This window comes from Bidens hawaiensis, unplaced genomic scaffold, assembly GCF_021521415.1.
Source record: "Bidens hawaiensis isolate Kalapana, Puna unplaced genomic scaffold, B.hawaiensis_p1.1 tig00043490_1, whole genome shotgun sequence".
In the NCBI taxonomy this organism is placed as follows: Eukaryota; Viridiplantae; Streptophyta; class Magnoliopsida; order Asterales; family Asteraceae; genus Bidens; species Bidens hawaiensis.
Genome location: NW_027505835.1, coordinates 93,353 through 104,735, shown reverse-complemented (window position 1 = coordinate 104,735; position 11,383 = coordinate 93,353). Strand labels below are relative to the sequence as shown.

Below are 11,383 nucleotides of genomic sequence, written 5' to 3'. Positions count from 1 at the left end.
AATGTATATCTACTAATACAATCACAAATGTAGTGTAAAATGAGGTTTTTACTTATTTGTAACATATTTATGTAATTTATGTAATTTTAATGTAAATTGTAATTGTATTAACAATTTATGATCAATTTGTTGACTGTATTTCCCTTAATGATTGAAATTTAAAATTTTCATCAATTACCCGTGTAATACACGAGCCTCAAACTAGTTTTATAAATAAAAAAAATACTATTTGTTTTATAAAATAATAAAGTAGTTTTTGCAAATTGAATTGAATTGAATATCATTTCGAAAGAAAGAAAGACTTGCAAACGAAGAGACGGAGATACGCGTTTCCTTCCCCCAACGTACATGCCTTTCTTTCCGACCACCAACTTCCATTTCCCTCTTTAATTAATCCACACATTTATCTGCACATCGTGTTATTGAATCTCAGGTAACGTAACGTATTTCAAAATTATTAGGGTTTTAATAATAATATTAATAACGTGATCCGGGTTCGTCTTTATGGGTTTAATTAATTGAGCAGGATACATTATTATGGCTGAAGAGAAAGCCATAGACGGAGAGAATAAGAATAAGAAGACAATTACAAAGAGGGGTTTTTGGTCTCGAGTCTGGAATGCGTTGTTTCGCTCACATGGTGATGATTTAGAGAAGAGGTTGCAGTACATTTCTAAAAAAGAGGCCACTCTTCTTGATAGAATGAAGAGGAGATCCTTCAGTTGGCGGGCAACTGCCCTCAATTTGATCGTTGTTTCGGTCTTTCTCGAGGTAATTTTCAATGATTGAATAGACTTAATTGTTATTTGCATATTCATAACCTAATGCTACTATTTGTTTGGAGTCTGATCATACTAATGCATATACATTGATTATTAGACATGTTTATTAACTTAATTTTAGTTTTATTGCTATGCTTATGTAATTAACTTAGGTCAGTAGGATATGACCTTTATGGATAGTTACTGTTAACGTTTGGCGGTTTATCACAGCCGTTTACGCATAGTTGTTAACAGCGAGAATAGCGCACGTCGTAGCAAAGCGGTACATTTCCAAGCTATCTGATGTAAAGCCACTTAATAGGGTGATATAGCGGTAACTAGGGTTGTTTCTCTTTCTTTTATTTAAATATCAATAGCCGAATTTTTTAAATATCAACAATAGATTAAACAGCACCAATCTGAACCAGTTCCACCGTAAAAACTCAATTTTGAATGAAACCCCTATTTGAAAAATCAAAAATTTCTAATGCCTTATCGCTAAACATAAAATAGTGCCCGCTATTCCATCGCTATCGCTACGTAGTGTATAGGTAGGTTGTCGCTATTGACAGCTATCAGTTTACGCTTAAACATGCATGTATGTATACTAAGCAACGGTGGCTGGAATATGTCACCAGGTTAATTGGTATATATTTTTTAACCGAACTTGCGAGTGTTATCTTTCTTTTGTTCATATTCAATTGTGTGAATCTTGTGTTTGGTATCCAATAGTGATAAGCTACATGTTCAAATTGTGTTTTTTGTGTTTAGCAATTAGCATCTAAGCCATGATTGTAGTTCTCTTAGCATTTTCCCTCAAGTCGACGTGTTCTTTGTGCACATAATGAAGTAATTTGTTTAGCAAAAAACAAAGCTGTATGGTAGTGGTCGGTATGAGGGATTGGATGTTACAAGCATCTTGATGTACATTATTTGCATTTTTTATGTTAATGCTTAATTCATATAATATTACGATAGTAACAAATATATATTATAATATAAAAAAAATCCTTTTTTTGTGGTTACAGGTCATGGCATTGGCTTATGCTATACTTACAACAAGAACCAGCTTAGACTGGCAAATGAGGGCGTTTCGAGTTTTACCAATATTTCTTCTGCCTGCTTTTTCCATCTTTTTGTACTGGGCGCTTTTTACCTTCATAAGAATGTGTACGTTGTCAACCTAACACAAATGTTATGTTTATTCGTTAAAACGTCCTTAACTTTCTCTTATAGGTGATAGCAGGGATCAGAAAACCTTAGAACAACTTCGGGATGAACGACAAGAAAAAATTGACGAACTTAAAGAACGCACCAATTATTACATAACCCAACAACTCATTCAGGTATAGATTAAAGCTGCTTATTATCACGCGAAATGGTCAAACGGTGAACACAGCTTTTACATGGTTGCAGAAATATGACCCGGACCCAGCAGCCAAAGCAGCAGCTGCATCTGTACTCGCATCAAAACTGGGTGCAGACTCGGGCCTGAAACTGATGCTAGGAAATGAGTTACAGCAACATTATTCTGAAGCTACAGGCAAGAGCCATGATGCTGAGCCGGTCAAATCTAGTGGTTTAAGGAAACGAGTTAACTCAGAAACTACATCTAACGGAGGCAATGACATGGACATGACGAGTCAGCATGTGGAGAATGACGTGTCAGAGGTTTATCCACATAGTCAGGTGTTTGTTGAGCACCATAAACCTGCAGAGGCTCAAGATGGCGGTTGGTTTGCTCGACTAGCACAGTTGCTTGTAGGAGAGGACCCGTCACAATCTTATGCACTTATATGTGGCAATTGCCATATGCATAATGGTAACTAACAAACTAACTAACTACTTTTCGTCTGGTAATTAATTAAATAATTATCATTTGTGAACATTTTCAGGTCTTGTTAGGAAAGAGGATTTCCCGTTTATCACATATTATTGTCCACACTGTCACGCTTTGAATAGACCGAGGAACTCGAACCCTAGTTCTCCAAGTACTAGTACTGTTGGTGCTACGTCTCCAACAATTGGAAGTCTTGATTCGGTTGGACCATGCTGTGCGTCCATGAAAGTTTCCCCTCTCGGTAGTCCTGTGGGAGATACTGGGCTCACGAGTGAGAAAGTCTCTGTTACTGGCAGTCCTGTTGGAGATACCGAGCACCCGAGTGAGAAAGTATCTGCTGCTAGCACTAGCAGTCTTGTTGGAGATACTGAGCACCCGAGTGAGAAAGTATCTGCTGCTAGCACTGGTAGTCTTGTTGGAGATACCGTGCACCCGGGTGAGAAAGTATCTGCTGCTAGCAGTCCTGTTGGAGATACCGAGCATTCGAGTGAGAAAGTATCTGCTGCTAGCACTAGAAGTGTTGTTGGAGATACCGTGCACCCAAGTGAGAAAGTATCTGCTGCTAGCACTGGTAGTCTTGTTGGAGATACCGTGCACCCAGGTGAGAAAGTATCTGCTGCTAGCAGTCCTGTTGGAGATACCGAGCATTCGAGTGAGAAAGTATCTGCTGCTAGCACTAGAAGTGTTGTTGGAGATACCGTGCACCCAAGTGAGAAAGTATCTGCTGCTAGCAGTGTTGCTGGAGATACCGTGCACCCAAGTGCGAAAGTATCTGCTGCTAGTAGCTCCGTGGGTGAGGCAGAAGTGAGTGACAATATAGCTTCGGAATGATGCTTCTAGTCAATAGGGTACTTGTTAATGTGTAATTTGGGGGTTTTTTTTGGTTTTGTGAGTTTTGGATATATCTTTATGGCAGGATTGAATAGAGGTACTGTTAATATACACAGGTCAAACTGTTGGGTTTATACTAAACGCATACCACGATATTATCACTTTGTTATGTTTCTGAGCGCGATGTTGCCCAGATTTCATGATGCATATAGACTACTAAACTACACATATATCGGCATAGGTGTATGGCAGAGATGACGTTTGACTTAGGATATTAAAAAAAGGGGAGGGGGTGCGAAAGTCACAGACTTTGTTTCGGGCAAGGGGTGGGGGACACCGGGTTCCTTAGAAGCTTCGCACTTGGTGTAGGGTGGTTTCGCAATGTTTTGTTATCAATTGTGCCCTGATTTTGTTTTCCATGAGATGAATAATGAATACTATTTTATTTATTATGTTTGAACCTCATTACAGGAAGATATGATTTGATTTCCACAAAAAAGTGCTGAGTAAAAGTGAATTTAACATAGGTATCAAATGGAATTTATAGAATGAATTGCAACTAGTTGATTGTGAAAGAGACAATTAAACGTTAGATTCTAGGTCTAAAGTAATTTAATATTTTGAAAAACTGGATTTTAATATTCTAATCTATTTCGCTCACATTGATGGTGGTTACACGGGAGAAATATACTTTCTTTAATAGCAAAATTGAGTAAAAATTAGTGCAAGAATATGACTATGTTAGTATGATTGTTTTCGTCAATAAAAATGAAAATAGAAAAGTGTTACTATTATTAGTACGAATATCATCAACAAATAGCTCGAAAGTTCAGATTATTAAAAAAATAATATATTTTTTTGAACAACTTTCATAAAAACTCAAAGTCATCGAGCCAGAGACCAACGGTATACAACAAAAACAACATAGTAGACAATGCTACTTCCACTTATTCCAATCTATATCCAAATATTTCGACCTATTTGTCTTGTAAAAAAAACACATCATAAGATAATATATTTATTATAGCAATGCATTATATTATGTAACTTACTATTGAGAACTAACAAAATAAATTCGAAACCTAATTACTAACCCAGCCCACCCAATTAAAAGTCTATAAATACAACCACAAAGAAACCCTAGCGTTAGTTACATTTACATTTGCGCAGCTTTGCTACCTACTCTCTCTCATAGCTGCTCTGAAGATGGGTGAAGAAAGCATTGAAAGTGGAACACAATCACCAATTTTCAGAGACATAACTTGCGCCTACTGTGGAATCGTACGCTCCAAGAAGACTATTATTCAAGCTCACATTCAATCTCATCATCAGGTGTAATTTTGATGAAGTATTGTAATTTGTTGTTGAATTTGATGCGGGTTATTGTAAATAGTACATAATTGTGTTTGTTGAGGTGAAACAGTACATATTGATGCTATAGGTTTTGATGTGATGAGATCTGTAGGAAAATTTGAGTTCTAATTTTAATTTGACTAATAATATGAAATACACATAAAATAAAATAATGTTATTTGTTACTGAATTTGATGTGTTTTTGTTTGTGTTCACTGTAAAAATAAAATAAAATCAAACCGAAACAGATGATTTGGTTTTGTTTTTTAGTAAAAGCCAAAATATCGGTTTTGGTTTGGTCTTGTGTTTTGTCGAAAACCTAATAACTCGAACTAAGCTGAAGGACCCGAGTTAAACCAAAAAATAACCGAGTCTAAAAGCTTACTAAACTTGAAAATTCCAAATCGAAAAAACCGAAATTTTTTTTGGTTAGGTTTCAGTCCCAAACCGCACTGGGCACAATTTTGCTAAACAGTTTTGATGATTTTGATGATAGTGCTTAGGTTTTTGTTTGTTAGTGACTGGTAGAAGATTTGATACTGTGCTATGGATACAGTTGTATGTTATGGTATATGTTTTGTTGTAGTTATTGAATTTACAATATTTTGATCTTGATTTTGTTGTCTTGTAGGATGAAATCGAAAAGAATTGAAGAAGAAGAGCTAAAAGGCACGAAGATGAATGTTTGCGAGGATTGTGGTGCTTCATTTAAAAAACCTGCGCATTTGAAGCGCATATTTTAAGCCATTCACTTCAGGTACGGTGTAGTTTTTACTTTTATAATTCTGTTTGATGCTGATTCTTAGATTATTGACCATTTTTAGACTCCACACTTCTGCAGGGTATAAACTTATTTTAGGGTTTTTGAAATTATGTGAAAACAAACGGATTATGTTGCGTGAGGCATTGGATCCCAACAGAGAACTCCAAAATGCGAGACCTTGATTGGAATAGTATCAGGCAGGGGGACCTCCTGAGAAGCTCCATCAAGTTATCCTCAATCACGCGGTCAAGTATGTGGTTCAAACGTTCTTTTGTCTGTGCATCAATGAGTCATTTGATCATCAGAAGAAATAAAGTCTCACTAGTAACTTAATTATATTTTTGCAGAGACCTTTCACTTGTCCACTTAAAGACTGCAACTCAAGTTACCGAAGAAAAGATCACTTGAATCGCCACATCATTCAACACCAGGGTAAAATCTTTGAGTGTCCTAAAACGAACTGCAAAAGTAAATTTGCGTTTCAAGGCAACATGACAAGACATGTGAAAGAAATGCATGATGACTCGGATGATAGTACAAACAAGCATAAGCAGCACGCTTGTTCAGAGCCCGGGTGTGAAAAGGTTTTTAAATATCCATCGAAGTTAAGAGCTCATGAAGAATCTCATGGTGAGTTAATGGTTTTATGTTTTTTTTAACTTTAAAGATACTGTCTTGTATTTACGGTTTATAACTATTTGTTTTGAATATTGCAGTTAAACTGGATACAATTGAGGCTTTTTGTGGGGAACCTGGCTGTAAGAAATATTTTACCAATGAGCAATGTTTAAAGGTTCACATTCAGACTTGCCATCAATATATAGTTTGCAAGATTTGTAAGAGTAAACAACTAAGGAAGAATATAAAACGCCACCTTTGTACACATGAAGCTGATGTTTCCAAAGGGAAGGTCAAATGCAGCTTTGATGAATGCAACTTAACATTCTCAACGGTAAGAAACATCTTATTTTGACAGTAAATAATCCCAAAAAAAATTTCTACATTTATATAATTTAAAATTTGTATGAAATTACAGGTTTCAAATCTCAAGCAGCATGTAAAGGTTGTCCATTTACAAGAAAAGGTTTGTGTGCGGTATTTCTGGGTGTGGAATGAGCTTTTCATATAAGCATGTTAGAGATAACCATGAGAAATCTGGGAAACATGTTTACACCGTGGTAAGAACTTAGGCTGTTGAAGTGTTGATTGAACTGTATTTTGTTTAGTCATATTATATGAAATTAAACGGATATCTGTTGGTTATATTAGGGAGATTTTGTTGAAGAGGATGATGACTTTGAGTCAAGGCCAAGGGGTGGTGTGGAAAGGAAGTTGCCAGCTATGATCGAAACACTTATGAGGAAGAGAGTACAACCGCCTTGTGAATCTGATGACATTCATGGTTCTGAATACGTCTCTTGGCTTCTGTCTGATGAGAATGAAGATTGATCGAGGGTGATATTTTATGCTTATCTAACACGTTGTATAATCTTGAGTCTTGGTAGTTGGTAGTAATGCGAGTGGTTGGGTATGATATTAGTAATTAGCATATAATAGTTTTGTTAATATCTGGATCTGGTTCCTATGTTTAAATGTCCTTAAGAGTATGATACTACTAATTAGCATATTATATTGTTAATCTTTAAATGTGTAATTTGTACTTGTGCATCAACAGTTGAACCCCATTGCCATTCACATTTCACAGTAAAACCCAGATCCCTATTAATATAAGTGTGTTACACGTGATTATAAATTAATGATAATACAATAAAACAATAATAATTATAATGAAAATTTAAACAATACATTTCAACTCTTCAAGGGACACACTGCCTGCACATTGTTGGGTTATTTGGTGACCTTATATGATAAGAATCCTGAATGGAAAGCCGAAGTAAACTTCTAAAATAATGAAAAGTGGTGATAATTTGTATCAAAAGGAAGGTATATATATTGAAACTTAAAAAGAGTGTGCACCATTGGTTGGTTTTGTTTTCAAATCAAACTAAAACTGGAAATTTGGGTTTAACCGAGACTTGGCTATTGATTGATTTTCGGTTTTACATGTAGACTTGAATTGTTTGGACCTTAAATTTATAGGATATTGGTTTTTAATACTCCTCACTTTCGCCCGTTGGTAGATAACACTCCCAACTTTCACTTTGTCTCCCACTACTCCCAACTTTCACACTAATTGTTTGTATCACCCCCTCGTTAACTGAAGGCTAACACCGTTAGTGGAGTGACGCTGACGTGGCTTTTTTATTATTTTTTTAATTAAGTCAGATGAGGTGTCATGCTTACTTGGATTCGGCCGGAAAAGCTCACATGTCGCCGGATTTAACAAAAACACCCAGGTCGTCTTGTTTACCAAAGACCGCCCTTAACCACCACACTTACCACCGTCTGCCATTGCCATTCTAACGAGATATGAACTTTGAACCGCCACCGTTGCTGTCGTTACATTGTCGGAGAAACGTGTGGTAGCAAAACCCTAATTGTTCATCCATCTAGACCCACCGCTGGTTGCTACTGTGAATCGGGATCCTGATGCATATAGATACAAATGGTCCACTGGGAGCAACTTGACTGTCCACGGTTCCATTGTGTGTGCTCGGGGTATTATTTCTTTTTCTTCTTTTTTCGATTCATGGTGTATCGCGCACGAATAAACCATCAGTATGATTCTTTGATAGAAAGAAATCACAATCATGATCTAAAGATATCATAAAATATAGACCCCTCGCTCAGTCAATTCATTCTAATTTCTAATTTATTGATTTAATCCTGAGCACATTGAACTATCCATGTGGCTGATAGCCCTCACAACTCAGGCACAACGACGCAATTATCAGGGGCGCGCTCTACCCACTGAGCTAATGATACGTATAAAAACATTCAGAGTTGGAGTGGTCATGACAATTACAGTAATGACCGTGGAATGTCAACGCCGTTTTCCGACTAAAACCACAGTCTGGTTGCCACCCACAATGCTCGCCGGGAAATCGAGTGCGGTGGCTAAAACCGAGTGCCACCACCTGCACTTTATCATTGCCTCATTGGCGAGTTTCAACAGGGAGACAACTAATTGGATGGTTGATGAGAGTGTTGTGTTTGTATCTTCTTTACTTTGAATGGAGGAGAGCAACCGGACTTCAATTTGAGCAGAGGAGAGTGCATAAATGGAGGTACTGATAGATAAGGATTGCGGCCGGAAAAGCGGTGGCAGTGGTGGTGATGTCTGGAAGTGGTGGTTGTGGAGGGAGGTTGGAGGGTGGAGAAGATGATGGCTTATAAAGATTAAAAAAATTAATACAAAGTTAATTTCCAAGTGGGCATGACACCTCATATGATTTACTAAAAAAAACAAAAAACAAAAATACGTCAGCGTTTCCACTAACGGCGTTAGCCTTCAGTTAACGCGCAGAGTGATAAAAACAAATAGGGTGAAAATTGGGAGTGATGGGGGGACAAAGTGAAAGTTGAGAGTATTATTTACCAACGGACAAAAGTTGTGAGTATTAAAAACCTATATCCCTAAATTTATTAATTAAAATTAAATCATTTTTTTAAACGACCAATCAAAAACTTTATTCAACAGAAAAAGAACCAGCCTAGCAAGGTGCTAGGCATACATCACTGTAACAAACATACATACCACCATTGCCACAATTATAACCCCCCATTAGCTCCCAGGTATATAAACAAGACCCAACTATATTAAATGCTAGCCACCTCTCCCAAGTCACAATTAACGACTTTGATCTATGATGAACCCATAGATAACTTAACGCTTTTTTCTTGCTTAATATGTTCCAAACATTCGCCGGATTTTGTTGGAACACCTCATCATTCCCAGCTTTTCATATACGCACATTGTCGTAGCGCGTGGAAAGCCTTTGCACTCCGTTTGGTCATCCGATAAAACTTGTGTAGCTCCAAGATATCTCAAGTCGAAAACGCATAAACAGTCGGCACTCTACACCAGCTTGCCACGCCGTTCCAAACTGCTTGAGCAAAACAACATGACACCAAAACGTGCTCGGCCGTTTCTTCTGAGTCACCACATACTCCTTTTAGCCAACCCCACTAGTACCGGGATTCTCTCTATTTCCGCTCTCCACCATAAGATTTCAACCTTTTTTGGCACGAAACTATTCCACTCGCATAATTAATGATGAATTTGAGTATGAAAGTTATGATCTAAAATATTGAATTTGACCGATAAATCAAATAACGAATATCTAAATAACTTCTATACGGTTCAAATTCATAACTTTTTCTAACATTTGAAAATTGAGATGTGCTAAATAGAACACTGCTCTTTTATTTAACTACATTTCGATAATTTTCCTTATCTCCCATCAGGGGTATCAGTCGTGTCCGGTTGACGGGTTGAAATGTGCAACCTAAACCCGACCCATATTGTTATTCGTGTCAAATATTTTAACCCTTACCCACACACAAACACACTCAGGTCGACCCGAAACAACCTGTTTAAATCATTTATAACAAACAATTAAAAATATTTTTCTAAAACAAAATATATATATATTATCAGTAGAGCAAATAGTAATAAAAAATAAATATTTTTATTTTAAATAAAAGAAAAAAAATCTTTAATTGAAATGTAATTTATAAGTATATCCTCAGAGATCCTCCACTTGTGGTATTCAATGGAGATCCAAGTTTGAATCCCACTTGTGTCACTTTTTTGTGGATATTGGTAGGCCTTAGGCAATGGTTGTTAGTTTGAACCCAGGGCCCACTCGGGTTTTCGTCTCACCGGGTGTTACGCCAGAGAGTTCTGCTTGTTGTGGCACAACGATTGTCAAGTGACAGTCGACGGTATGGTTTCCCGGGGAAACGCCCAAGCCAAACTCTGAAGTCAGCGTGAACCCGGTTAAGACAACATAGTCTGGCCAGAGTGAGGTATCAGGACTCTCCTAATTCGGAGAGTGCGGTAACCTAAGTACAAGAAAGTCGTCGTTCTAAAAATAAGTGTATCCGAAAATAAAATGAAAAACGGATAGATTAAAAACAAAAATATAGTTATAAAAGTTTTTTTCAAATACTTAGAAGGGTCAACACGTTTTTATACGTGTCAACCCGACCCCCTCTCGTTTTAAATGGGTTGTATTATTCAACCTAAAACCTGTTTTTCTCATGTCAGGTTCTGGTCGTGTCAACAATCGCCGCCCCTACTCACATTTACATATATCCAACTTCAAACGGGCACCACTACTGAACCTGAACCTTGGCCGGGTCGACTCAACTTAACCCCAACCTTCAATTGTAGACTATGCCTGTGATTCTAGATGCACCCAGCGTCCAATAGAAATGTGCCTACGCCACAACAGCTTAATGCCGATGCTTGCCGTGGTATTAAAATTATTGCTGATGCTTTTAGTTTTGGTTTCCCCGACTGTGTATGAAACTGTTTTTGATCTTGTCTCGCTTCCGGTATGCTCTTTGTTTTACTAATTTAACATTGCTGTCAAATTTATGTGCAAAGTTTTGAAGTGGTATATGAAATTAAAATGTTTGTTGGGTATTCTCAACAGAAAACTGGTTAATTGCTGTTCTGACTAATGGGTGTTCTGACACTTCACTGGCTTTTTATGTGGAAAAGGATTGTGAATGCTCTAATGAAGGTTTAAATTTTGAAATGCTTATATATATGGTATCCGGTAGATAAACCTCAATTGCAGCTAAAAGTTTCAGCCTTTTTTGGAATAACAGCTAAAAATGTTACTTAAAACCTTACGTTTGGTTTGTTACTTTCGTTTAGTTCAAGCCACGAGCTATTTGAACACTCGCTACAACACTCGGTAA

The 11,383-nt window shown here is 37.1% G+C and overlaps 1 protein-coding gene and 1 pseudogene across 2 annotated transcripts; both read left to right on the top strand.

Annotated features, from left to right (window-relative positions):
• Nucleotides 1-530: 530 nt before the first annotated feature.
• LOC143615536 (uncharacterized protein At2g24330-like) lies at nt 531-3,458 on the top strand. Its single transcript, XM_077088639.1, has 5 exons — nt 531-771; nt 1,790-1,931; nt 1,998-2,107; nt 2,178-2,583; nt 2,657-3,458. The coding sequence occupies exons 1-5, from the start codon at nt 538-540 to the stop codon at nt 3,430-3,432; spliced, it is 1,668 nt and encodes a 555-aa protein (XP_076944754.1). The 5' UTR covers nt 531-537; the 3' UTR covers nt 3,433-3,458.
• A 1,890-nt stretch (nt 3,459-5,348) lies between these two features.
• On the top strand, nt 5,349-7,111 carry LOC143615538 (transcription factor IIIA-like; annotated as a pseudogene). The gene is made up of 5 exons (XR_013150495.1): nt 5,349-5,542; nt 5,896-6,178; nt 6,265-6,500; nt 6,585-6,726; nt 6,818-7,111. The product of XR_013150495.1 is annotated as a transcription factor IIIA-like (transcript).
• The last annotated feature ends 4,272 nt before the right edge of the window (nt 7,112-11,383 follow it).

Coding starts and splice junctions, on each gene's coding strand:
- LOC143615536 (XM_077088639.1), top strand. CDS start 538: ATGGCTGAAGAGAAAGCCATAGACGGAGAGAATAAGAATAAGAAGACA. Junction 1,932..1,997: donor TTTTACCTTCATAAGAATGT/GTACGTTGTCAA, acceptor TTTCTCTTATAG/GTGATAGCAGGGATCAGAAA. Junction 2,108..2,177: donor TAACCCAACAACTCATTCAG/GTATAGATTAAA, acceptor ACATGGTTGCAG/AAATATGACCCGGACCCAGC.